General features: G+C 50.0%; 2 protein-coding genes across 3 annotated transcripts in view; one reads left to right on the top strand and one right to left on the bottom strand.

The window, feature by feature from the left end:
* The first annotated feature begins 546 nt into the window (after positions 1-546).
* On the top strand, positions 547-7,374 carry TESC (tescalcin). 2 transcript variants are annotated; one of them, XR_008730667.1, is made up of 8 exons: positions 547-755; positions 4,623-4,692; positions 5,739-5,819; positions 6,056-6,195; positions 6,281-6,342; positions 6,413-6,567; positions 6,962-7,009; positions 7,112-7,179. XR_008730667.1 is itself a non-coding variant. In XM_055700855.1 (8 exons), the coding sequence occupies exons 1-8, from the start codon at positions 698-700 to the stop codon at positions 7,187-7,189; spliced, it is 645 nt and encodes a 214-aa protein (XP_055556830.1). In that variant the 5' UTR covers positions 550-697; the 3' UTR covers positions 7,190-7,374. The 2 variants fall into 2 exon arrangements, 1 of the variants encoding a protein (XP_055556830.1); XM_055700855.1 differs by having other exon boundaries at positions 550-755; positions 6,413-6,520; positions 7,112-7,374.
* Positions 7,375-13,244: 5,870 nt separating this feature from the next.
* Positions 13,245-27,862, bottom strand: part of FBXW8 (F-box and WD repeat domain containing 8) — a 53,528-nt gene continuing 38,910 nt past the window's right edge. The window contains exons 8-11 of the mRNA XM_055707298.1: positions 21,023-21,150; positions 17,280-17,453; positions 15,412-15,528; positions 13,245-14,705 (exon numbers count right to left, since the gene is read on the bottom strand). Of these exons, the coding sequence (XP_055563273.1) occupies positions 14,561-14,705; positions 15,412-15,528; positions 17,280-17,453; positions 21,023-21,150 (564 nt within the window). The 3' untranslated portion in view covers positions 13,245-14,560. The remainder of the gene's footprint in view (positions 14,706-15,411; positions 15,529-17,279; positions 17,454-21,022; positions 21,151-27,862) is intronic.

Here is a 27,862-nt window from a genome sequence, read left to right as displayed (position 1 = left end):
ACACCCCCCTCTGCACCGGGCCCCACCAAACCTGCCCAGTGCTGCCGCTGCCTCTCGCTGCCCGCCGGCCCTGCACTGCCTGGGGGGCACAGCCAGCGCATCTGCCCCTCAGCAGGGCTGCCTTTCTTTGGGGGCTCCTGTGTCACCCCCTTTTGAGGGGCTCCTGCGTCACCGTGCTCTCTGGCCCCCAGCCTCTGGGTCCCTGGGGTCTCCCCAGCACCGGGGATGGGAGAAGCCAAAGGGCTCCTGCGGGAGCTGGGGTTCCGGCTGCTGCAGCCCGTCCCAGGGGGAGACCCCCGCCGGGCAGCGGGTGGGGGCCACGGGGGCTGCTCTGTGCCCCTCTCCTTGGGAAGGAGCCCAGCGGGGCCACACACCGCCCACCGCCGCGAGCGGGCACGACCAGCTGCTTCAAGTGCCACCAGCGCATGAAGGAGCAGCCCCGGCTCCCAGAGGGTCCCATCCACACCGCCACCCCCTCCCCGCCCCCCCGCTCCCCTCCCGCCCCCGGGGGTGGGGCTGTTAACTCTGGAACCTAACGACGGCGCGGCGGCGGGGAGCTCAGGGACCCGGGGGAGCCGCGCCACCGCCGCCGCCGCCTCCCTCCCGGTGGCGCCCGCCCTTATAAGCGGCGGCGGCGGCGGAGCGCGGTGCGGCGGCCCGCGGCGCTGCCTCCCGGCACGGCCCGGCCCGGCCCGGCATGGGCTCCGCGCACTCCGTGCCCGCCGAGATGCGGGAGCTGGCGGACAGGACCGGCTGTGAGTATCGCCCGCCCCTCCCCCGCTCTGAGCGGCCTGGGGGCACCCTGGCCGGGCCCTGCCCGCTGCGCACCCCCCCACCCCGGGGGGGGGACCGGCTGGCCTAGTCCGCAGGGGACGTGTCACCGCGGGGAGGGGGTGCAGGCGTGTCACTCGGGGGATGGAGGGGGCTGTGGGGGCATGGCACTGGGGGATGGTGTGGGGAAAGGAGCGGGATGCAGGCGTGTTGCCAGGGGCAGGGGGGATGCAGCTGTGTCACCCACAGGGATGCACCCACGCACCCCCGTGCCGCACTTCATGCCAGGGCGTCGAGCGCGCACACGTGTGAGCCCCGGCGGCACTTTGCCCACCCACACTGCTAGTGCAAGGAATTGTCCCCACAGGGCTGTTTTGCCCAGGAGCCAGCGCTGCCATCCAGTGATGCTCTTGGGGCTGGGATGGTGCACAGCAGCCGGTGGTGCAGGGGGAAGGGACCAGTGGGCTGGGGTCTGCAGTGGGGCTGTGGCCTAGGGCTCCACGCAGGGCTCGGTGCATGTGTTGTGACCCCCTGGGAAGTGTCATCACTCCAGGATGCCCCGGGACATGGCCAGCTCTGGGCACAGAGGTCGGGATGCTCCTGCCTGGTTCCTCCAGCCCCTGCCATACTGGGAGCAGGCTGGGATGGGGGCAGGCTGGAGGGCAGCAGCTCTGCCCGCGGCCAAAGGATGCGCTGGGGCTGAGAGGGTCCAGCAGTTCTTCCCAGCCCTGCCACTGACCCCATGGTCACCTCTCCCTTCCTCCTCTCACTCCTCCTCCCCCAGTAAGGGCTGAGCACCCCACTGGGCACCCCACGATCTCAGCCCTCCCCATGGGCAGGTGCCTGGGGAGTCCCTGGGATGCGAGGGTGGTGAGGAGGTTTTGGGCACCACCTTGGCCTGGGGATGCTGCCAGGCAAGTGCAGCCAGGCTGGCTGCAGCAGGCAGCTCCCATGCAGGCAGCGCTGCCCGTCGGCCTTTCCCGAGCACCTGCCCGTGGGAGGCACCTGCCTGACGCCCGAGTGCCCCCATGAATCAGTCCCTGAGAAGGGTTTACAAAGGCAACACCTAAAAAAGTTTCATCGAAACCAGAGGTCAGCAGGAGGGAGGAGTGCGGTGACCCCGTGCCACCACCAAGGCACATGTAGCGTGCTGCTGGCAGGCTTCACTGGGCTCCCGCCGCGCTGCGGCTGCTGCTAGAAAAACCTGGGCAATGCAAGGGGTTTTTTACAGGCTTGCTGCTGCAGTAGGCCTCCCTGCAGGTCCCCAGGATGTGCCCATGGTGTGTTCCCTTGCCTTCTTGCCGACTGCAGCCCAGAAGCTGCAGGAGCACCGGCAGCTGCCTGCTCAGGGCCGTCGGGGCTGGTCCCCATCCCTGCTGCCACGTGCTTGGTCACAAAGCTGCAGCAGAGGCATCTGTCTGGTGCCAAAGGGGCTCTTCCCAGGACGATGAGACCTTTTCCTGCACCAAGGCTGGTCCTGCAAGGCAAAACACCACACAGGGAGGGCAGCGTGGGGCTGAGTCCCTCCGGTGCATCTCTTCCCCAAGGGATGCCCTCTGCCATAGGCTGGAAAACGGCAAACCCAGTGCCCTTCGGTTTAAACACATTTTTTTCCCCTGTAGCGTAGGTTGCTGTGCTTGGACACGGGCCTGCAGCATCAGAGCACTGAGGATGTTTCTCAGCGCCACGAGCAGCCCCTGCTGCCCTTGCGCTAGTCCTCTTTGCAGGAAAGCCTTTGCCCTTTGTGCAGGTGCAGCTTTTTCTCTGGAAAGCAGTTGAGCACTGCCGCTCTTCGCAGGGCAGTGCGGTCCTCGGAGACCTGCCAGCACTGCAGCCCTGTGCTGCAGCTCAGAGCTGGGGGAGGAAGACCTGGGTTTGGGGAAAGAGGGAGGAAGAGCCCTCTTTTTTGCCTTGTGGCTGTGGGCTGGATGTGGAGCTGGGCTGGACTGATCATGAGCATCCAGCCAGCGACCCCTGTGTTTCGTCATGTCAGTGTCCGGGACATTTTTCTGAAAGATCAAAGACTTTGGTGTGCATTCAAGTCCCAGATGCTGAAGGCTTAGTGGCCCAGCTGCTCCCATGGTGATGGTGATGTTGTCAAGGGAGAAAGTGAAAGGTCACTTCTTCATGGCCAAAACTGGAAAATCTGGACTTCACATCCAGAGAAAATTTCCTTGTGTGTGTGGACAGCAGCAGAGCACCAGCCAGAGAGGGATTAGGGAAAATAAACATCATTTGGGTGAATCAGTGGTACCCATGCAGCCAGGCATCACTGCCTGCACGCCAGCGGGTTCAGAGGGGGACCCCCCAAAGCCCATCCAGGGGCTTAAATGGCCTCATCCTGCAAAGGGGCTGGCAGCTGCCAGCGCAGGCAGAGAGCCGGGGCAGGCACAGAGCCCCAGCAACAAGCACAGATGGGTTTTCCAGTCCATTAATAGAGGTCTGTAAATGCTCAGCCTTACTGATCAATACAGCTTCTATTTCAAGGCTGCGAAACAACAGTCAGAAGCAGAGCAAAGGACATTATTTAAACATAATAAAAGAGAGAGAGGGAGCCAGGCAGCAAGCACACCAGCTCAGCATTGACCTGTTGTCTTTCAGCTGCCACAATTAACCATTTGCAACCCTTCAATTATAGTTTAACATGCTTTTATCTTTCTCCACACTGCTGGGAAAGGCTCGTGACCAACTGCTGGTGCAGCCCTGCCTCATGCCCAGCTCTGGGCCAGGGCCACAGCGAGCGCGTGGGTCAAGCTGGCGCCCAGACAGACTCCACCAGCTCGTGCAAACAGAGCTGCAAGGCACTTCCCTGGCTCCTGGGAATGGTTACTGTCAATATTTGTACGAGAGAGTCCTGCTCTGCATGTCTTCGGAGGGTTGTAGAGCATGGTTACAGCCTGTAGAGAATAGCTGGGGAAAAAATAAAATAACCTGTGTCAGGGGATTAAGGAGGTGAAAAGATGCTGCTGAGCCTCATGTTGTAACCTCAGCGCTTGTGGGTTTCAAAGCAAGGCTGCCGGGCTGCCTGCTTCCAGCCCCTGCCCCAGGCCGATGCTCCAGCAGCACCCACCTTGGTAGCTCGTGGCTCCCCGGTGCCCCAGCTCCCCCCAGGAAGCAGCAGCCAGGCTTTGCTTCTTGGGTGCCACTGGCATCTCCATGTTCAGCCTTTCCTCCGCCCTGCCAAAGCACAGGTAGCTGCTGTCAGCTTTGAGTTTTCTGTTTTTTTTCATGTTTCCTGTCACCCGGAGCACACGAACCTCCCCATGTCCCAGGCTGAGATGTGCTCCCTGGGCACGGCTCCTGCCCGTGGTGGCAGCAAACCCCGAATTAAATGGTCAAGCCTGTTTGAAGGCTCTGCTGCCAAGGATCCTGAACTGGGGAGGGTGGGATCCTGCGGTGCCATGCCCTGCCATGCAGTCTGGGCCAGGGGAGTTTCTGCAGACCAGGACTAGTGATAAACCAGCCTTTGGCATCGCCCTGTCACCCTCCAGCAGTGAGAAAGGGGCAGAGCACGTGGGGACTGGCACAGCAAGGTGGACCTTGCAGGGCTGCATAAAGCCATCAAAGGGAAAAGGGCACGGGTACAACTGTGCCAAGGCGTGCCCAAGACACTGCTCCACTGCCTGGGGTGGGGTGGGAGCCGGCAGCCTTTTGGCTGTTGCCAGATGGGGTGGGCTTTGGTGGTGTCCCCAGGGAACAAGCTTTGCAGCAGGTTTGGGTGCCCACCAGTCTCCTCATGTTACTGGGCAGGACCTGAGGTCTGCAGATGGGTGTCCCAGGGGTGTCCCAAGGGCTGCCCAGTGTCCAGGGAGCTCACCTGCCCCTGTCACCTTTCTCTTTTCCCCCAACAGTCACCTCTGAACAGATCGAGCACCTGCACCGGCGATTCAAGCAGCTGAGCCAGGACCAGCTAACAATCCGGTACGGCGCTTCCATCTCCACCGCCGAGGCAATACCTGCCCTGCTGGGAGCTGCCCACAGCATCACCTGCAGCACCTGCCTTCCCTGGGCTGCTGGGGGGTGCCCCGCCAGGACACCCAGCTCCCTGGGCTGCGAGGACAAGCGTGTCCTTCCCAGCCATCCCACAGCCGTGCCGCACTGACTTTCTGCCATGTGGCATTGCAAATAATACGGGGAAAAACAAGCGGTGACGCAGTGGCATGAGAGCAAGGTTGCTCCCACCGAACATCCCACTTCCCCCAGCTTTAAAATCAGTTCTGGGGAGGGCAGTGAAAAGTCCCTATGCAGCAGCTATGGTGGGATTTGCAGTTGTCCTTTTCCCCCTCCTCGGCATCTGTGCAGGCACCAAAGCCGTGACTCTGCTTCCTCGGGAAAGCTCTGGCACGTCCCACCAGCTTCGCCAGCCATGCGAGGAGCCAGCACGGGCCAGGGAGCCCAGCTGCCCTCGGCTTCCCCCCCCGCCAGAGATTATTTCTTGGCTCATTTGCTTTATAAAAAGTTGATAGCGAACGACGAGCACAGGCTCAACCTGGTGCCTGTGCACACAACACGGGGTGGCAGCAGGATGCAGAGGGACGGTGCAGGGCAGAGGAAGCCGATGGCGGGGGGGACAGCAGGAGCTACTTCTGTCACCTTGTCAAGTCCCATTCGGGACCTGATTCCTGGGAAAACTCTTTGAAAACCAGGCAGCTGATTGCAGGCTGAGCCACGAAAGAGCTCCAGCATCGGCCTCAAGTTGTTGTGTCCCAGTGCTTCCCAAAGACCCATTTTAGTGGGGACAGAAATCCCCCCTAGCTGCACCAAGCAGAGGCCAATGTGGCAGCACAGCTGCCTTTCAGTCTGAATTGAGGCAAAGAGGGGTTTTCATGCAAAACCTTGTCTTTCTTCTCATGATCGCTTTGGAAAAATGAGGTTGGAGCTTCTGCTCCAGCCCTTCAGTGACTGTCACAGCATCTCCCTCCTCTGCGGCTCCCTCACGCTTTGGGCTGTCTCTGTTTCCTTTGCAGCAAGGAGAATTTTGACAGCATCCCCGATCTGGAGTTCAATCCCATTAGGGGGAAAATTGTCCATGCCTTTTTCGACAAGCGGTAAGAACATCCCCAGCATCGTGGGGAGGGTCGGGGTAATGGGTTTATCCTCTGAAAGCAGAACGTGGCTGGACAAAGAGCTTCTCCCTAAAGGCTGGGATGGAGCCAGGGTGAAAACTAGGTATTTAAGCTGAGTCTTAGGGAAAACCCAGTCCTAAAGCTTCGCTCTGGCAGGCGGCCAGGGTGGGGGGGTGGGGGTCCTGGCTGCCTGTCACTGGTGGCTCCACTCTTGGCAGGAACTTGCGGCAGGAGTCGGATGGGCTGGCGGACGAGATAAACTTCGAAGACTTCCTGACCATCATGTCCTACTTCAGACCCATCGAGATGAACATGGATGAGGAGCAGCTCGATCGATTCCGGAAAGAGAAACTCAAATGTGAGGCTTTCCCAAAGCCCAGGGCACTGGGGGTTGGGTGGAAGGGGCTCCCCTCACCCTGCCATACTCCTCTCATCCCTCCCAGTCCTCTTCCATATGTACGACTCGGACCATGACGGGAAGATCACGCTGCAGGAGTACAGAAATGTAACGTATGGTCCCTCCCGCCCCAACAACACTGAATTCCTGGCCTGGGCTTTGACCCGCTGCCTTGTAGGTGGTGGAGGAGCTGCTGTCAGGAAACCCCCACCTGGAGAAGGAGTCGGCACGGTCCATCGCCGACGGGGCCATGATGGAGGCAGCCAGCATCTGTGTGGGACAAATGGTGGGAGCCGGTTCCTTGCTCTGCCGTGGCACAGAGGCACCATGATGGTATCAAAAATGGGGCCGGAAGGTGTCCTTCCTGTCTGGGGCATCTCCGCTGTCCCTGGGCTGCTTTGGCTGAAGAAGATTATTTTTTTTTTGCAGGCAGCAGCTTTCAGGGGTTTTGTTTTCCATTAAAAGAGCCCAGGGAGGATAAGCAAACAGCACCCCATAAAGCACCATCCTCAGTGCTTAGGGCTTTAGTGTTTATAAAAAGGGCAGCTCCTTGCAGCCGTGGTGGTTCTGGGAACCAGTTTTGGGCTGGCCATGGGTCACAGCGTGGGGCCAGTGCTGTGCCTGTGGGAGACATGTCCCACAGCCCCTGGGGATGCACCCAGTGCCCCGAGGCCCCCACCCCATCAGCACGGGCCAGCTGTAATGTTTTCTTTCTCACTGCACACAGGGGCCGGACCAGGTGTACGAGGGCATCACCTTCGAAGACTTCCTTAAGGTTGGTGGCATCTGCGCTTGTCTCTCCAGGGGGAGGGTGACAGGCTGTCACAGGGACCTGGGTGTTTGGCCCCCCGCCCCGCTCACCCCCTTCGCCTTGCAGATGTGGCAGGGGATTGACATCGAAACTAAGATGCATGTCCGCTTCCTCAACATGGAGACCATCGCGCACTGCTACTGACCTCAGCTCCCTCCTGACATGCCAAGGAGGAAGAGGAGGAGGAAGAGGGAGGACTCTGCAGCAGCTCCATGTTCCTGGCACCAAGCGCTTCGTACCCGCCTGCGTGCCTGTCCCGCAGTGGGGCTGCCTTCTACTCTCTAGAAACATAAGAGGCTTTTATCTGTAATAAAATATTTCTCTTTTTACTCCTTGCTGAGAAATACTCTGTCCATCCATCACCCAGGGCCTGGTGGGGTGTCCTCCTGTGCAGAAAGCCTCCACAAATTCTGGTGTCCCTGTAAATCTGAATTTTTAGCCTCTGCCATGTGCTGCTCTGAGGAAGGAGCTGCCCAGCTCATGCTGTGAGACCCCGATCCCCATGCCATGGGGAGTGTGTGCAGGCAGGAATGGGGATGCTGGGGGGCAGGAGATGAAGGCAGCATCCTCAGCACCTGGAAGAAAAATCACATCCTGCTCTGCATCCCACAAGATGCTGAAGCCAGAGAAAGTGGCAGCAGCACAAGGAATAACCCCAATTTATACCAAAACCAGCCACCTTGGCCGCACCTGCTGGCCGGAGCCAGGCAGGAGGGGCCGTGTGGGACCATGCTGGGACCCAGGCTTTGCAATCAGCATCCCCCATCGAGGCTGGGCCGCAGGCAGCAGGGATGCAGGGACATGGAGACGTGGGCTCCTGGCAGCCGGGCGGCTCCTGCCCCCACATGTTCCCGCTAGAACACGGCACCGGAGATAAGGGTTTGTTTACTGGTATTAATAACTGGATGGCTCGAGGCAGATTTCTGTCTCTAAGGCAGCCTGAGCTGGGAAGGGAGGGGGAGAAAAAAGGGCAATGGTTATTTTTAGAAAAGCTGGAAAGATTTGTTTGTTTTTTCAAAAATAGCTTCCCCTGGTGACATGTATGCTCGATGGAAAAAAAAACCCCGCTGCAGCAAGCAGACAGCAGTGCATGAGTAAAGGTGCAGGGAGCAACGGATGTGCAGCCACACACAGCCCCGGCATCAGCCCCCTCTGTCCCCACGGGCAGCGAGTGCCTAGCATCTCCCTGGCTCAGTGAATGAACAGTTTCTCCTTCTGCTCCGCATTAGTGAGGGCTTCTGCACTGCCCAGGCATTCCCCCACTGAGGGCACAGCTATGGACTTGCCCTTGCAAGGTTTTGCAGCTTTGCCCCTCTAAACCCCCCCGCACTCCATTCACAGCTGCTGGAGCACAGCCCCGGCACCGGAGCAGCTCTTCAGAGCCCGCAGCAGGAGAGCAGCAGCCCAGTGAAGGACAGCCCTTCCCTGCAATGCAGTCCTGTCCTGGAGAGACCTGTGCTGCTCGGCAGCACCGAGGAGAGGACAGGCTGGAGCTGACCCGGCTTTGCAGGGAGCCACAGGGATGGAGACAACCGTGCCTCGCAGCTACGGGCTTGGGGGTGCCAGCATGTCCAGGCTGGGTGTGCCACAAAGCCTGTGGTGTTGGCTGAGCTGTTGTGGTGCTGGCACGTGGTGCTCGACCTGGGTTGGGTGGCAACAGCCAGGGCCAGTGCCGGTGCTGGGGGCAAGGCTGAGTGCCAGGCTGGCGGCAATGGAGCCCCCAGCTCTTCCCAGTGCAGCCTTTGAGGCCCCGAGGGTCTCCCGGTGCTGCCCAGCGGCAGCCACAGCCTCATCTGTGCGTCCAGGGCTCTGGAGCTTCAGCCCTGCTCTCCTCCCGCTCCCCTGGACACCTCCATCTCCCGGGCTCAGGCCCAGCCGCACGGCATCAGCACCGTCGGAGCGGAGGGTCAGTGCCTGACCTCCCAGCTGAGACTGAGCCTCCTCCTCCTCCTCCCTGTGCCAAGCCCTCGGTGCTCCCTGCCCTCCCCACCCACACAAGAGCACAACATCCAGCTTCTCCTGAAAGCCACAGCTTTCAGGAAGATCCAGGCTCCTTCCTCCCTCTTCTCACAGGAATTACCATACAGATGCTACAGATCCATCCCGCTCCACAGACCAGCTGTGGGCTCCATCCTGCGCTTCACCCTGATCCTAGCAGCAGCCGTCTGCATCGGAAAGGCCCTTTGCCACCCTGGTGGGACTGCCCTTGCAAAGCCCTTGCTGCTGCTGCTGCTGCTGGGGCTGACATGAGACCACGTTCCCACTCCCTCTCCACGCTGTGGTTTATCATGGAGGAGACATCAGTGCTTCTTGCAGCCGGCAAGGGCTGGGTACCCTGTGCAGTGCAGGGGAATAGAGGGCAGGAGGACCGAAGAGTATCAATTAGAGGGAAATTATTATCACCTGAGCTAATTAGCCATCCCCCTACATATTTTGATAGGTGGCGAGGAGAGCATAGGAATTGCAGGGATGTGGAGGCAGGACCCAAAACAAATTGGCTGCAGCAGGGTTTTTTGGCCTTTGCTTGTGTTTGTCTTCTCTGTGGGAAAAGGGATGAAGATGAGAGTAGGAGGGAGGGCTGCACAGAGTGGATGAAAGGGTGAGTGGGACGGGAGGGACTGGGGAAAATAAGCTCACTCCTCATCCCAGCAAAGGGCTGGTGATAAAGGCCAGGAGCCCCAAGGCTGCACGCAGCCCTGCCCACAGTAACACTTCCTCCAGGTGGGCAGGAGCATCACCCTGATGGCTAGCAGAGAGCCAGGGCATCGTAATGCTGTGTTGATTTTATGCATGGCAAAACCCAGAGAGATGTAGGATAATAATTCTGTAAAGCGCAGGAAAAACTGGCAGAGAGTTAGGAAATCTGGCAAGGGCAATGCTTCTGCTGCAGACCACGGCAAAATCCTGCAAAGCCCAGAGCGTTTGATAAGGATAATAGTTCTGTTACGGGGCAGAGCAAGAGCTGCCAAGATGCTGAGGCCTGTGATGTGGCACCAAGCTCTGTTGCAGACCGCAGCGGTGGTCAGCAGAGGGTAATTGGAAAATTGAAGCTGTTTGCTGCGTGTCAGAAAACTCGGGGAAGGCTGATACAGGCTGAGCAGTGTCTGGGAGAGAGCAGCGAGCTGTGGCTCTGCGGGAGCAGGACCAAGTAGCCCCTGTCACTGCAGGGCAGGTGCCCCCAGCAGGTCTTGGTCTGGCACAGAGGGAAGGGGTAGTTTGTCCCATCTCACCACCCCCACCCCTCTCTCAGCCACAGCGGAGTTCAGGAAAGGCAGGAGAGAGGGAAACCTGCCCGGGAAGGGTGGGAGGTGCAGGAGGGCAGCACAGGAGCACCCAGTGATGGAGCTGGGGCAGCTGGCTGCAGTGGGTATTTGTAAGCTAAATTCTGAGGCGCTCACCCTTCCTTCGAGTGGCACCCCCCGATGCAGAGGTGACACAGGAGCTGACACAGGAACTGCCCCACCAGGGAAGCCAGCAGCTGCCTTCCACGGAGATGCATTTGGCCCAGAGGCTGAAGGTCCAGATTTCTGGCCAGAAATCTGCTAATGGCACAAATCCTGATCTGGAACAGGCACTTGCCCCACTAGTTTCTACTGCTTAATCCATCGGTACGTCATCTGCTTATGGGGTCTCCAGCACTGCGGCCCCATCTTCCCTTCAGCAGCAGGGGCTGGTCTTGGAGGTATGAGTGACTGGTAGGCACTGGGAGGACACCAGCACTGGCCAATATATAGCTAAAGGGGTTAGAACCATCCATGGAAGGGAGAAGAGAGTGTCCAAATGTTGCTGGAAGAAAAAGAGGGGGCAGAGGGGTGTAAAGAAGTGATTTTTGCACCACCACAGCTCACCAATAGCACATGCAACCGGGATGGGGAATGGCAGAGGCACCTACGTCTCTGGATAGGGACCCGAGAGCAGGAAAGGCCCCCGGGCAGGAGCGGGGAGTGCTGCTCTGCGGAGCTGAGCTGCAGGAAGGAGAGAGCAGCTGGAGACCCCTCAGCCCCTCGCTGCACAGAGCACCCACTGTTCCTCCTCCCACTGCCCCACAGCATGGAGAGGGATGGCAGCGCACAAAACGCTGGAATGGCCCTTCTCCCACTGCCAAGGTGGCCAGGGACATGAAACAGAGCACCTTCTTGGAGTCTTCACCAGTGGCTTGGACCCCAGATGCAAGGAGGGACAGCTGGGTTTTTTCCAGTACGGTACTACAGCCAAGTGTGTCCTACCACGTCCTTTGCATCAGGCCCGTTTTGCTGTGCAGCACCCGTCATTGTCCCTGAAGGCAGAGCTCCGGAGCCTAGCAGCAGCTGGAGGCGGCGATACAGAGACAGCCTCCTCCTTTGATCATGTCTTCTCTCTGGAGAAGAGCAGGGATGGAACTTACGCCCAGGGATCCTTCACACGAAGACAATGTGAAGAGACAATCCTCTTTCTTTTGCTAGAGAACACTGTCCGCAACAGAAACCAGGGGTCATTCTCGAGGTTCTTCACCCCAAACTACCTCCTCCCCAGACGCTTTCGGATCCTTCAGCAATCTGCAGCTACCCAGCCCACCCGATGGGCACCAGCCTGGCACGCTGCACCACGCTCTCACACAGCGTGAGCCCTCACCTTCAGACCTTCTGTTGGGCTCTGCCTGCTCGACCCACACCACCGGTCCAACATGTCCTGACTGCAGCTCCTCAACCCGGACCCCACCACTGGGCACCACCCACCTCAGAAAAGATGTCCCCTCCTTGAGCAATACCCTTTGCCTCTGGGATGCCACGGGGGTCTGCCAAGAGTCCACCTTTGCCCCTGCCTATCACAAACTGGTAGCACTAAGTCCTAGGAAGCTCCCAGATGGGAAATCCAAAGGTGGCATCTCTCTCTGGTGAAGCTTGGATGGTGACTCCATTCTTGAAGTTATCAGGGAAGAGGCTCCATTTAAATGTCACCTAGCCCTGGCAAAGACGTAAACAGCCACGACTGCACTTGCTGTGCTCCAGCACCCACTTCAGCACAGCATTAATGACTTACCAGTGAAGTAGGACAACATCCCTTTTCAGAACAAAAATTAAACTCCCAACATGGATACTCTCCAACAGCCTAAGTGCCCTCATTTGCATTATGAATGCTAGTTAAACACATACACACTCTTCTGCTGTTGTGCAACCTTCCTAAATGAATTCCAGTGATTGGAAAAACAAACCAAAAGGACCACCCTCCAATCCACCCAAAGGAGCTGCCTGCAGACTGTGAGCCAACAAAACGGTGACTGTGGGGACAAAGAATTTCTTTTTCCAAGGTGATGCCAGCCTTCCAGTATCTGGATGGGTTGATGTTTGGTCCCCAGTGAACCTATTAAGTCAAATGCAGGTGCCACAAAGCATTTGTTTTCTAGCAGCTCTGTGAGTGCCATGGTCAAGGAGCAATACGGAAGCAGCCGCGCCACAGGCAGTGCAGGAGAGGCAGAGTGCAGAGGCGGACCCCAGGAGAAGGGCTCAACACAGGCGGGCACAAGACAAACTTATCTGCTGCTTGCAGCAGGGAGATGAAGAAAGAACAAAGCTGCCCTGAGATAACGAGGCAAGATAAGGAGAGACTGAGCAGGAACTAGCCAAGGGTGCGTTAAGTGAGCCGGGGCAGCAGGTCATGGCACGGAGGGGAAGAGAACAATGACTGCGGAAGCTCCCTTCTGCTCAGCCACAGCAGAAGTCACAGGCCTGGATCAACCCACAAAATCATTTGCGCTACAGAAACGATTATTTATTTGACAGGTTTGAGCCGAGCTTTTATCCAAACTGTATGTGTGACACTTCTTGCTCTTCCAGGAATGAAGGGAGGGACCTGGCTTCCCAGAAGGGCAGAAGAAGGAAAAAAACCCCCAAAACAAACAAAAAAAAAAGCCCCAACTTCATGAAAGATCAAAGCTTTATGAAAGATAAAATTTTATTGGTCAGACAGAATGACTTTGCCCCTTGCACTTCTTGTACCAGTCCATCACAAGGAAAAAGCTGTTAAAAATCAAAACACATGTGGAAGTTGGCCTAGGGGTGATGGAAGACCACCCCCAAGCCAAAGACAACAAAGAGCTGTGAAATCCATCTCTCCAGGCAGGAGGTGGGCAGCACAAAGCTCTCCAGGGGCTGCCTCGGTGACTGCTTAAGGGTTGAAGTGACAGTCCAGCCCATCCCTCTCCCCCCCACCCCCCCCCCCCCCCCCCCCCCCGGTTTGGGCACACTTTCTGCACCCCTCCCCAGCACTGTACTTTTAAATTGATTCCATTACGCTAACAGAAAGGTGTTAAGTTAAAACTTAACCTCCATTTAAACTTAGTTTACATAGCTTTGTAAGTTTATAAGGGCAAATCACAACCGTAGAATAGTAAAACATACCCATGCAGGACTTGAGCTCGTTCACCAAACTGTTGTACCTATGTCAGCGCAACCTGGGTTTAAGACAAAGCCTTACTCCTCATTTACACCTGAGGTACCACATCTTACCCTTCGTCACAGCATTAGTACTAATTACCTGTGCAGAAGGACTGCGGCCAGGTCATCCTTTCTGTTTCACTACACCAACATGATCGATTCCCAGCTCGGAAGCGAGGGCAGTGCTGGAAACTCAAGTGCCATCCATCTCGGGGAAATCCTCCAGGTCTGTGGAGGGGAAGGATCCAGCAAAGAACATACCCGACAGCTAACCCAAGACATGACAGCCTTTTGTTCCAGCGCACAGGGGTTAGTTCACCCTAAGAGACTTATGAACAAAAACCCCACATATGAACATATACAATTAGAAAACATTTAATCCAGAATTTTAGAGACTTAAAAAAATAATTTATTTTAAAATAATTTTGATGCATGTGGCCTGCTGAGATTCCAAGCATCCAGCCAAGGCCAACCATCCCCTCTCCCTCTCTCTCTCTCCATCACAGTCCCCCTCTCCCAACCACCACAACTTTTTGTGCATGGTTTTGTTCCTAGACACATTCTGATGCACTCCAAGGAAAAGCAGAATGAGCAGCTCATTACAAGGAAAAAAAATTTCAAACAAGGCTCAGCAAGATGCTTTTTCCAAATTCTTGGTGAGTTGTTTCCCACCCCCCGCCCCCCTCAGGATACACATGAACTCCTCAGTGTGCTCCCAGCCTCCCACCACTTCAGCGGTTGCCACTTGGGGCTCTCGCTTCCTGACCGCGTCCTCTGTCAAGCTGGGATCAGCAGCGTTGTTCCCACAAGCAGCAAGAAGGAACATTTTTGTTTACACTGGCGTTCCCTTTCACTCTTCAGACTCTCCGTTCCACCACAGTGGACCTTTGAACATCCGCGCAGCAACATATTTTAGCGACACGCTCAAGGGCAGCTGTACTCTCTGTTCTGCTTTATATCTCCAAGTTTTCGGCAAATGCTCTGTCCATTTGACGTGCCTGCAGCCATCTTTTTGACACTTGTTCCACGTGGATCTCCTTTTTGCCTTTGGCCATGTACCTGGCAGAGGGCTGGACCACAGAAGCCAAGGAAAGCGAGTTACCTAAATGTTATCGTAGGGAACTGCAAGGCCAATGTTGTAGTTGTAACCACTCAGTTCGTCGTAGGAAGAGCGGCAGATAGGAAGGATGCTTTCTACAGCCAGCTGGTCCACTGAGAACTCATAGGCATAAATGATTCCTCGATGCCTGTACAAAACACAACCAGGATGCACCATTTTACCTTAATTATACATTTAAATGGGGAAAAACGAACGAAGTTAGAGATTGCCTAAAGGATCAAAATTCGGTGCTTCAGAAGCTGAATACAACCCCCCATCCCTTCTGCACCAGGGCTGTCTGTGCAATTTTAACAGACAAAACGCCCTCCTGCCTCCTTCCAGGGACCCCAGCAAGCCCTGGGAACGAATGGTGAATCATTCACTTCAGTCCTGCAGAGACATGACTGTCATCTGCTGAAACATTTCTGATCTGTTCAGGAAGGGGGAAGATAAATACACTGTGGTTTGATAGTTCAATGAGACATGCTAACAGCCACCCGAGATGCAAATACCAAAACCTGGAGTTTAAATACCAGTAGTTTTCCTTTAGGAGGAGACATCATTACTAATATTTAGAGCAAGGGAAGAGCTGCATTCCCTGTCTGGCTGCAGTGGCCTTTATATTCCCCTGCTGAAAAACAAAAGCATATTTTTTGTGCTCAGAAGTAAATAAAGAGCCAATTCATCAATGGTTTTGAAAGCCTTTTTTTTTTTTTTTAGTTTTATTTTTTAGATGCTATTCTCTATTACTGCTTAGGATCATTGCTCAGGTGCCCAGTGTCCCATTTAAAAATATACAATATAGCAGATTTTCACAGTGCCAAAATCCTACCCTTCAGAGCTGGCTTACTCACTTGCGGTGCACAGTAAGGTCGTCGTCCGTGATGCTGGCGCCTCGGGGAGTTTTCTCATCAGGGATGTTTGCAGTGATGAGACTATGAGAATTAAACCATACGTGGCGGACTGGATGTCTGAAAAATAAACCCCACAGCACTGGGTGAGATGTCACCTGCACTGGGCTTCTAAAATCCAACTGCAGTAAAGGAATCTCACTAGATTAAATAATAATTCATTTAAATCAGCGCCCTCTCTGCGGCCAGAGATGGGGAGCCTGCACCTTTGGCTCTTCCCCCCCTGTCTGGAGCAGCTGAGCGCAGCTTTTATCCCCATCTAGTGGGCTGCTACCAGAACACACGTGGAGCCCAGAAAACGGTACAGATGCTCGGCAGCACACAAGCTGCAAGTGAGCCGGGCTGCCTGCTGGCTTTGCTGCTTTAAGGACTGCAGCGGCACACTCCTAGGAAAAGCAGGATGCTTCCCCAAATGGGAATCCCCCACACCCCTGAACACTGAGCTATGGCTGATTTAGAAATCCACTATATGGCACAAGCTAAGAGGTCTGGTCTTCATTCGTCTTCCTCCCGCTGGCGAATAAACTAACCCTGAACCACTGTAACAGCATTTACTGCTCAGGTAGGAGTAACTTATCTTCTCAGATTAAGGTTGTGGAGATGAGCCATCCTAATGTGTCTCCTGTCATCTCCCTTAGCTTCTGCCCTTGCTTTCCATTCATGACGCTGGGCTGCAGGCACGGATAACACCACACACACCTTCTTATCTACAAAGGCCTTTCTGATTGAAGTGAGCCCTTCTGATTCCTATATAGATCAAACAGTCTTTAAAATGTTTAATCTAATGGTTTCACTTTTAGCATACCCCCAAAGCTCAGATCTGCACTGCCTGCTCTCCTTCTTGACACGCTCACTAGTGCCGCTCCAGGAGACAATCAATGCAATATTGTCCTTAATGCATCAGCCACATCACGATGGGCTTTGTAATTCACAGGGTCAAAAGAGAAGGAGATACCTGCTATTAATCAATGACAACTCCAACTTTAACTTCTCTGACTGTAAATACCTCATCTAGCTCCTCTTTGGGGAAGATGTATTAAAAAAATATATTAAAAAATCAGGATTTATCTGTTCATTTTATTAAGGGTATCACTCAGACTTACAAGGGGCTAAATCCTTGAGGTCTTCATTCAGACAAAGCTAACTCCCTGGGAATTGTGCCTTGATCAGGGGATCGTAATTTGGCTGTAGCAACTAACAGCCTTCCGTCAACTCCAAGATACTTGACCTCTGCTTGTACTTTCAGTACTGTACTTCTTGTGCTTTCAATAGAAACTGGTATTTTAACATTCACATGAGTTTAAATACCAGCTTGGCTTTCATCTTTACAGCCAAAGGAATGTGTGAATGAGGTGAACAGAAGCACACGTATTGTGTAAGGATATAGCAGACAGAGTGTCAGAACCCATCATTCTGAAAACAAGTCAGGAGTCCAGGATTTTAAATCCAAGATTTAATAATGTCAGTACTGGTTGGGGATGGGGCAGGGAGAAGACACTTACTGAACTTCATAGAAAATCCAGGCAAAACATTTCCATGCTCCCTTACATCTACCGAAGCACTCTTTTTAACTAATGAGTAAAAAGCCTAGAACAGCTAAAGGGCACACGCAAAAAAAACCCCAAACCAGCACAAGACTCCAGGTGGGGAGGCAATCTGTTCCTAAATCACATGAAAACAGAACTCTCAGAAGCTTTAGAGATGGGTATGTTATCATTTTGGTCCTGGATCATCCCATGCCCACATTCTTCCCGTCAGGCGGATCTGATAAACGCCCTTGCAACAGGAACCCAAGCAGACAAAAAAATCACCTTGCGTGCATTTCCCAGAGCTTCGTGCCCATCCGTTGGTCCCACACACAGACCAAGCCCTCTTCTCCCCCACTGACGATCTTCCAGTCATCCATCTGGACCGCTGACACTCCTAACTGGTGGGCATAGAGGGAGCACAAAGATTCACCTTTGCGGAGATCAAATACCCTGACCCTAAACGAAAGCAAATAAGGAACAGAGATCAAACCAGCTGTGGATCTGCAGTCTGTGGGTTCCAAGAACACAACTGCTTTTGGGGTTATGAAAATACATCTACAAAGACAGTAGTCCCATGGCCACTACAGGGTCAGAAATCCAATACAGCTGACACTTTTCACCACTGCATTTTTACTCTTGAATTCTATTACCAAAGATATTTTAAGGCAGACTTCTTCCACCATAGAGGACCCTTCTGTCTCTTTACAAGTGCTTGGTGATACAAAATTTAAGTGAAATTTGGAGAAAGCTCCCCTATCTGTGCCTCTCAAGATGTTACCAGTGCCATGAGGCATAAAATACCATGTTTTGGGCATACTGCTAAAACCCCTTGGTACCTGACCCACGTCTGCTGTGGCCAAGGGGTAGTATTACTATGAGGGTCAAGGAAAGGATTATTATTACAAATATTTCGGAACAGACTCAATGTGTGGCAATTCAAAAGACAAGTCAAGGGAATTATAGGTTTATATGCTTAGAGTTGATCACCAATATTGCAGCAAAGCTGTCCACCAGCAATCAGGATGTCTTCCGATTGTAAAAACGTAACTGCTGACTGTGGGCAGCTTTTAGGTACATCTGGTTTTCAGAAATTATTGATCACTCAGACAAGGCATTTTGAAAAGAAACATATCGAAGACTCGGCTAGAGGAACCGTAGAAAAAGAGCGTAGGATTTCAACCACTGCAACAAGTCCACAAAGCCAGTTAAAGCTAATGGTGTTAAGTTTTGAACCCAGCACATTATCACAACAGAGTATGGTTTTTTGATCCTTATAGACCAAGATTAAGAGATAAAGCAAAGCACAAAAGCGACTTCAAAAAAATATGCAATGAGTGAAAACAGAAGTGAAGCGAAAATACTGATCTCAGATTTGAAAAGAAGCCAGAGAAAGTTCCTCCCAGCTGATGACTATCAAGAATGAAACCATCAGGTACACATTAATTCCAGAAAAAGCCAAAACACACTCGTTCCAACACATTAACTGTACTTTATTCCCTACCCCTGCTATGATCCTAATGGTATTGCAAGTCTTTCCTTTTCCTTTCTCAAATGGAGATTGCATCATATGATTTTACAAATAACAACCGAAATAAAAGGCAACAGGACAGTCCAAAACCCCAACAGAGCAACATCTTTCTGACATGTAGAAAAACATGCTGGAACAGAGCTAGAAGCACGCTTTGTGTAGCTCTGCAGTCACCCTTAGGAAAACCCCATCACAACAGTTGCTGGTGGTGAAAAGGACTTCTTGCTTTCTCCAACTCCAGCAGAGAGAAGCTTTGGCTACATATTAGAGCCGTGCTTTGGGTAAGGATGGGGTATTTTGGAAGTGTTCACATCCAGTGCTTTCCCTGTCTTACTGCATATGTTCTGCATGGCAATCAAAGCTTCTTCTGTTTGGTAAGCACAGTTGGAAACGAAGATCTGATTGTGTCCTGGTTATTTCACTAACAAAGGCCCAGGTTTCAGGCAGGTGTCTATTCTGGCACACCTTTGGAGGAATCAGAGGCATATTTGAGTTGTTTAGATGTGCTTGGTGGTGGGGGGGGAAATAATGGAAAAGCATTTTGCAAACCTAATGTGATGCTCTAATGTAGACCTGGCATGGGCTGCCATCTCCTGCCTCAACAGCTGGGCTCAGTGGGAGCGCATCAGATTCACCTGAGTTCAAGGGAGCTGTAAGGAAGGTGTTCTCGTGAGCAGGCTTTGACTCTCCTGTTAGACTACCTTAAAAGTAAACTCACTTGCCTTTAGGAGAGCGTGCAATACATGTTTTGATCCACACCCTCCAGTGATGGTATCCACTGGGCTTGCTATCTTTGCTTTCCCAATCCTATTCACTGCCTTAGGTTCCACCAAGAAAAAGGGTGCTGTTGTGCAGTGCATCAGCACATGCTCCCTGTTATCAGCTCCCTTGCCCGTGTGGAGCACAGCTAAGCAATCAAATCAATCAGCAACACCTCAGGAGTATTTTTTTGATGGAAAGACAGATTTTCTAAGTCCTACCAGAAACATTTCACAAGTGTTACTTTTCAAAATCATGGCTTTGATTAAAATAGCATATACTAGTAAAACTGTGAAATTATTATATTTAATTCAAGCAGTAAGTTTTCCCACTGGAACTCCCATGGCAAGATCCCTATTTAATCACTTGCTCCGAAATAGGCCTATGGAAGTTCATGGCACATTCCACCTGTGGATGCCCAGCACCTCTTAATGCCCTTCAAGACCATACACATGGTCTTGCCTCCTGGATGCCAAACTTATTTGCTGAACTATTGATTCCTAACTTCTCACTATTTTAGTGATGGCCAGCCTCTTGAAATCAGTCAATGCTTGAGCTGAAAAACTGAAAAGTTTTCTGAATGCAGGGTGCCTGGGTGCAGACATTTACTTTAGTATAAAGCGAGTAAGTTTCAATCTCACTTAAGGGATACCAACGTTATCTGCTCTCACATCATTGTGCAAGAGATCAAAATTGGAGGTAGTTTTACTGGGGTGCTCTGGAAAATCAATTATCTGCTTTTAGAGGAAAAGAAACTCTCAAGGATTCAATTACACGTGTCAAACTTCAGATATTTCCTTTATCCTCTTTGCTGAGAAAGTGTGAGGTTTGCTTGCACTGCCTATTCACTGAAAAAGAAAAAAAAAAGCTGTTTGACAAAATAATCATTTTTGCAAGCTGCTGCACTGGTGGGACAGAGGTCTGGGATTTGGCAAAGGGAAGTATCCGCCTTACAATCTGATACCCACCACCACACCAGACCACCACCTGCAGCCTGATGCCCAGCGCGGAAAGGAGGAGGGAAGGAAGAGGGAGCCATTAGAGACTGGCTCCTCGCCACCCCACATCTCCTTTGGTGCACTGGATCGGACCCCACAAATAACTAGCCAAAAAAAGAAAATCTAAAAATTGGACTCAAAGGGTCTTTTTAAGCACTTTAATCCTTTCGCACTGACTGTTCCCAGTGCGTCCATTCCTGGCACCAGATATTGCTCTGGGAAAATCCTACTCCCCAAGCCAAGGAGTTAAAGAGAAAGCTGCTAATCAGCTAAATAGAAGCTGGAATCTGTTCATATGAAAGTCTCTTTTTTTTGTCACCTGAGGGACATCACAGTGTTCCGAAATACACTCTTGACATCATTTGGCAGACGGACCCATCTCATCCTACATGATTCATCCCTTAGGTTATTTTTTTAATATCAGAAAGTGAGCTTTTAAATGCCAAACTAATTTTGCGGGTGGTGGTGGGGAAGGGGAAGATATTCCAAGTGGTCTCGCTGGGCTGTACACCAACTGCGTCCACCAAATGGCTTAAAAAGAAAGTCTTCCCATGGAGCTTTCTGAAACAAAGCAAACTGGCAGCCACATCCAACTATTACCTAATATTTTGTTCCTGAAGTTCACGCAGGCTGCATTTAAAACATTAGAGAAGAAACAAATTCTAACAGGTCCAGATGTAGGACAGCAGGACAGGAAGGAAGCTAATTTGAGATGGGCTACAGCTCGTGGCAGTACCTACCTTCTGTCTTTATTGCCCGTAACAAGCATGTTTGGAGGACTGTTCTGGAGGTTGACACACGTAAAGTCACCTATTGAGTTGCCCATCTTCTTCAGACACTGACTTGTTTCCAGATTGTAAAGAAGAATCTGGCAGAAAGAGAAAAAACACTGGCTAAATGTAGCCTGAGCACAACAACTACATTTTGCTGCAGCATAAGGCAGAGCAGTTATTACCATCAGAGACGGTTTGCAGGACACTTTTCTCAATATGCTAACACAACAAAAATACCAATCTACCCCTATTAAAAAGGGCAACAACATCCTCAGAAATAAGGAAATCAAGTTTCACAACGGAATCCATCCAGCAGCAGGGATACAAGGCTTTTGCCAACCAGCATCAAGACAGGTATGGCTGGCAAAGCCAGCCATACCGATTTGCTCCAGATCAAATTTTTAAGGCTTACAGGGAAAACCAAATAGTTTCACTAGCAATTTTAGTATTTGAAACAACAGTGCAAGTAAACAGAATCAATATTTAGAAGGTTTAGACAGATGGACTGTGCAAAAAGATTCAATCAAATAGAGCAAAACCCAAAGTGAACCCCGACTGGCCCTGCCGATCAATAGCTTTTGTACAGATCGTGCAGCAGAAACAGTTTAAAAGAAATAATAACATCTGAAGCAGCAGTTCAGATGGGAAAGGAACAAGACCAACGCTGATTTCAAGCAACATCCAAGATGATTCAACCAGAGACTGGAGGAGAGGTCCGAGCGTCTCCTGCTTGTTCACCCTTCATGCAGCCATCAGTTTAACCACGTTCACCGTCCTCCCTGTGGGGCCAGATGAGATTTATCTGTATGGGCCTTTCCATTTAGGAGAACAAGTATATTTAGAAACAGAAAAACGTACTGGTCAAAGCCCAGTGGAGCTCAGCAACAGTACCTGGTCTTACAGAACTTCATAAACATTATTATGTTTCATGGTGATGCTCCTTTAATTTAAAAGAAACCTACCACCATGAACAGTAACGGTAGTTAAAATGTCAGGAAAAAAGCATGGCTTCCATGGCAACATCAGCACGGCTATGTCAACATCACATCAATATTCTTAACTTCTACTTTTCTGATTATACCCACATACAGCTTAATAAATAGTGCACTGTCTGTACATATTATTTCAGCATTTGCCAGAACAGCGACAGTGATGCTGCCTGCCTGGCCTTTTACTTTCTATCTGTGCAATTTTAGGAAGCATCTGAAAGGTCGAATTAAGAGAGCAGGAGGGGATCATTTTGTGATGGATGCCTCTAGGCAACAAAAGTGAAGCTTTCAAAGTCTCTAGGAATACTGCAAAGAAAGGCAGAGAATTTGCAGGTTTCCTCCACCTGCTATTTCTCCCAAATGAAGAGCAGGCACAGTTTTATTTCTACGTATTACCAGCTCCCTATTAGAATCAGCACATTCATACCCAACTTCCTCAATTGCTTACACTATTTATATTCTCCCAGCTAGTTCCCTTTCCCAGATTTGTCTTTGTGAAGCTATCTGCCTCAAATACCCATCTTAAGCATGTAATTCTTCATCCTTTAGACCCCCCAAACCAAAGCAATTTTACCCAAGCTCTGCAAAGCAAGGAAGACTCTACCTTTGCATGGAGACCTCAGACATAAAAGTTGCCAAAAAACGAATTTAAACTTCCATATCTACAAAAAAAGTTGCTACAAACCGTATTAAAATGTTAGTCTTCAAGGTAAAGACCAATTTACAGCCTGTTCTCGCTTGCAGCACAGCTTCCAACAGCTCACTAACCAAACCCGGAGATAATGACATTCTGGCAAAGGTATTTTGCACAGTCTTCAAGGCAAAGGAAATTAATATCTGTGCCTGGCAACCAAGTTTCTCCTTGGAAAGTTTTGAACAAAAGACAAAGTCAATAAACTGCTGAATTCAACTTCAGAACAATAACTGATTGGGTCAACAGCAACATATTCCAGCTCCCAGTTGAGCCTCTGAACCAGCCCTTCCCAGCTGTATGTTAAAACTCTGGAGAGGAGAGGGCCAAATGCTGCTTTTTCAAAAGTCCCCTGGGGCTAATACTTAAAGTGAACATCCATAAACTATTAATTTATCTAAATGACCATAGCTCCCATCTACCCTATAAACATATGATACATACTTGAACATTCAACTATGGCTATGAAAGGCTGTAATGAAAAACTGAGCCCACATAGCATTTAAACATTCCCCTGCTTTACAGCGGAGCAAATACTACATACTCTCCTGCTCTTAGTCTCAGTTTTAGGCCGGGGGCAATCCTCATATGTAGGCAGCACCAGCTGAAAAAACATTTTTCTCTCTTCACATAACTTGTAGATGGTCACTAGTTTAAAGTGTCTGCGTCTAAGAAAGAGAAGCTGTAAAATAAATAAATAAATAAAAAATTCAGAACAACAAAACTGGGAGAAAAGCTTTTGTCTTACTATCTTCTCCTACCCGCTCCAGTTCCTTCTCTTCTCAGATTAGTCTCCATTCTTTTAAAGATTGCTAGGTTGTTTGGTTTTTTTTTTTTTTTAATTTATAATGCACATGTGTATTTCTAGCCAGTTAGGCCCATCACTGGAAGAAAGATTCTCTTTGTATTTCTTGGTATTCAGATTTTGCCTACCTTTAAATTCAGCTCCTGTCCTGAACAACTTTATAGTCTGCAAATTAATTTCAAAATCTTATCCTGACAAACTGATAGGTAAAGAAACAAAAAGAACTCAGAATGCTTTTTAAAGACTGAATAATAATTTTGTAAAGACAGGTTTTTTAAAAGCATTGTGACAATTTTGAAGTTGCCAGAACACTTCTGATGAGCTCTCCTATAATATCCCAAAGCAAGAAGGATTTTCTTTACAAAGGCCAAGGAGAAAGAATGAAAATACCTGGTCAATAGGGACTTGAAATAAGGGTCTGTATGTTAAAGGGCAGATAAAGCATAAGATCTTTAGGAGGTTTATAATCCTATAATGCACACTGCAAAGGGATTACCCTTTTAAAGATATTTATAATCCTATAATGGACACCCAAGACCAGTGACCTAATAGGTACCCAACTGAAGGTAAGTGAAGCAAGAGCATTTGGGTGTGAAATGAAGTACCCTGGGATAACACACTAATGAGCACCCCTTCCCCCAGTGGGACTTTGGCGACACAAGGGAGGGAAAAGCATTAAATACTCTGTGCAGATGTATCGGGATCCAACACACAAAATAAAAAGTGTTACCTATTAACATTGTTCAAATGAAAAGACGAAGTTATTGGAGAGGAGCCAAGCAATCTCCCAGAATGCTTAATAATTCAGCAAGCCAGAAATAGCCAGAGTACCTTTACCATTATGTTTAGTTAAAGACCACAGAGATTAGAAAACACATTATCCATCTCAGAGGCGATTCTTCCCGTGTTACAAGTCCCTTAACGACCTTTACCATCTCTCCCTCTCTCTCTCTCTCTTTTAATAAGGCTGAGCAAATGGGACTTCATTTTATCCGATTGCCACAGACTAGTGGTATTAATTATTCATGCTCATACTCTCCCTTTTGTTAAGGCAGTGCATTAGACTAATTTCCCTCTTTACTGTGTGAGTTGGGCAAGTCTCAACCCATGGTCACTGTGCTCAGATAGATGTGCTGAGATGCTGGCAAATTCACGCGATGAGGCAGAGGAAGAAAGGAAAAGTTACTGTATTTCACGGAACTGCAGAGCAGCGGGTACGGGGAACTCTTTAAATGCTGTCCAAGAACTCAAGAAAGACGACTAAATTAATTCATAACAGAATTAAAAGTCTCTGTAGCCCGAACAGCTAAGCTGTGAGCTTTGTTACATCTTGCAGCTAAGTGAGGTCAAGCATGGTCGATGTACTCTGGCTGAGATACTTCCAAGAAAAACCAAGGCATTGAAGGAACTGCTGTTGATGGAACTCTTCCATGCACGTCCAATACCCCAGCAGGTGTTTTGGGATCCTGTGTTGTTGGAGATGTCTTTTTTGGATGGAACATTAAAACAACAAATCCCCAAGCACTTGTTATCAAAGAGCCTGTGGTACTTTCAACAAGAGCAGGGGTGTTCAACCCACTGTCCTGGCTGAAAGCCAGCAGACAACTGCTTTGTGAAATTGCTAGCTTCCCTCTGCAATCACATTTCTGCTTCTTGTCAAAAGTTACCGCATCCTACGGCTACTAAAAAAAATGAGTCTCTCAGATCTGGGCAAAGCGCTCTGTATATACAGTATATTTCATCCTTATTTAGATGAAGTATTGAACAGAGTATCATAAATACTAGCCAAAAGTATACTGTACAACCACACTCAAAACCTACATCCTTTTCCTTACCGAATAACACACAGGACACATTGAAGAACCACTTTCTCAGAAAGAGCTGTCTAGGATTGAGGTTTCTAACTGTCACTTTAAGAGACAGAGGATCAAAATTACAAAAAACCCAACTGAGTTGCTCAAAGAGGCAGAGGAACAAGCAGCAAGACTGGAAACAGAATTTGCATGTATTTCCAGATTATGTTTCTTCCCCCTTTCCTTCTGCCCATCCCTCTCCCAACTTAAAAAAACCCAGCATTGCTTGAATACACACAAATACTGCCAACAAAAGAAAGGCTTGTGAAATTTCCAGTCCATCATAAACAAAAAGGATCTGTTTTTTGCTCAGGTCAAACCCACTCAATTCAAAGTGTATCTACAAAAGCAGTAAGGCTGTTTCACATGCATTTGCGGCAGAAGTCATCAAATTAAGTACAGCATATGGTACACACTGCTGCAAGTTCGAATTTTATTTCTAAAGGGATGTGGAAAAAAGAATATTTTCAAAGTTTACAAGCCTCAGGGGCACAGTTGCCGGTGCAAATGTATTGAATTGCCTACTGTAAATATGGCACATAACACTGCTACAACAACAACAACAAAAATTTGACTATTAACAAATGCAAGGTCAGCATATTGATACTCGTACACAGAGATAAGTGTTCTGGCTCCATAAATTTAAAGATGAGCTAAGATTTAAAAGGAGCAGCTGAGGGAGACAGACAGACAGTCAGAGAGAAAGAAAAAGAGTAAATCATACACGAAACAGCCAGTAAAAAAAAATAAATAAAAAAAGCAGTTAATATACATGAATAATGGATGTTTGATTTAAAAGCAGTTTACTCCAATATGATGTAATTTTTGACAATCAGCCAGAGAGACTATTTTGCAAGTTCTTGCCAGATATAAGTCATTGTGTAAAGCTGGTAACACAACCATTTCTCTGAGCATGTGGAAAATTGACTTTCATGCCATCCTAAAGGTGACTTTATGCTGGCAAATGGGAACTCTTATTTCGCATGCTGCACCAAGCAGCCTGAAGCGATGCTTAAAGACCCACACAGACGACTGCAAAAATAACAGTCTAAATAGCTTGCGGCAAATCCAGCAGCAAAAAAAGCCAGCCATGCACACTGCCCGGTCCTTCAAATATCTACACCTTCTGTAAAAATTACACATGATGGCAAAGACAAGTGCAGTTGGTTTTTCCTTTCAAGTTTTCACCTGACTGGAGTTAAAAAGTAAGACTCCAAGCTGGTAGCAAGCACTAGAGCCAAGCACTACGCACGCAGGCAGCGCACAAGCTTCGGCAATGCGATTCTGCCAACGCACCTGCAACCCTTGCTGTTCCAGCTCTGGACACTGCCCGAGCCCGGGCTGCCAGCCTCCGGGACTCTGCCAGCCTGGATGGGCTTGGGATGTGGACAGATGTCTGCTAGAACCTGGCATGAGGTCACCAGACTCATTTGACTTGTGGCTGAAGACTGATGTAAAGAGTTCAGGTACCCAGAGATGAAAGGATCGTGATGTTTACCCACTCACTAAAAAACAAGCCCTAGCCCAGAAACACATTTTCCCTAACCTAAGGGCAGGACAGTGAAAAAGGCAGGCAAGGTAATTCTTGAAAACTGAATGTATTCTCTTGTTTTCATAGATTATCACCTTGAATACTCTTGGCACATCCTAGCAGCTATATTTTCAAAACCTGAGACACTTACCTAAGCAGCTGTGCTGATTTTGAGGTATTCACATTAATGTACAAATTGGGGGGGGGGGGGGGGGGGGGGGAGAAGGAAAAAAGCAGCATGTCATTGACATTTGCAAGTTAAAAAAACCCTAAAAAACCCTTTTGTATTGGCTAAACTATTTCCGGTCATTAACAAAACCAGAAAAAAACCCAAGAATTATGGTTGTTACCTTTCAGCAAGATGGGTTAATCGACACACCACGCAACATTTAGGCAAGGAGAACTTCTGGTCTCTCTGCTGGACTGTGGTTTCAAGCAGCGCCTGACTTACAAAAAGTTACGCAGTTCAGAAGACAGACCCTCAGAAAGAGTTCTATCTTTCCTACATGGTACCAAAGAGTTTATAAAAAGAAAGGTTATTTAAAACACCTTTCACCTTCACAGACCTGCTCACACTCTACAGTCCTACAGCTCTCCAAAGAGAAACGTTTGGGCAAGTCCCACGTGTTCAAAGTCACCAGTAAGACCTGCCCTTCTACTGGTATGAAAACAAGAGTTCATAAAGAGCAGTTTATTGAAAACTGGACTATTTACAGGGGCCACAGTGGCTAACAAAACTAATGCACACACAAGATGATAAAAATCTGAAGTCTTTGGAACGCCACGAGAACTGGAGACATTATGACACCAGAAATGACAACGCAAGCTTGCCAGTTAACAAAGAAGAAGAATTTAGTTAAAATAAGGCGCAAGAAAGATGTAACAGCTTATATAAAGCAGCTATGACCTAAATACATCATCCAAGAGAGACTGTAAAG

Source organism: Falco cherrug, chromosome 1 (assembly GCF_023634085.1).
Source record: "Falco cherrug isolate bFalChe1 chromosome 1, bFalChe1.pri, whole genome shotgun sequence".
NCBI classification, from domain to species: Eukaryota; Metazoa; Chordata; class Aves; order Falconiformes; family Falconidae; genus Falco; species Falco cherrug.
This window is presented reverse-complemented; position numbering and strand designations above follow the sequence as displayed.

Excerpts from the sequence above, each read along its gene's own strand:
- TESC (XM_055700855.1), top strand. The coding sequence starts at position 698 with ATGGGCTCCGCGCACTCCGTGCCCGCCGAGATGCGGGAGCTGGCGGAC. Across the intron at positions 756-4,622 it reads GCTGGCGGACAGGACCGGCT|TCACCTCTGAACAGATCGAG; the intron begins GTGAGTATCGCC and ends TTCCCCCAACAG. Across the intron at positions 6,196-6,280 it reads CCGGAAAGAGAAACTCAAAT|TCCTCTTCCATATGTACGAC; the intron begins GTGAGGCTTTCC and ends CATCCCTCCCAG.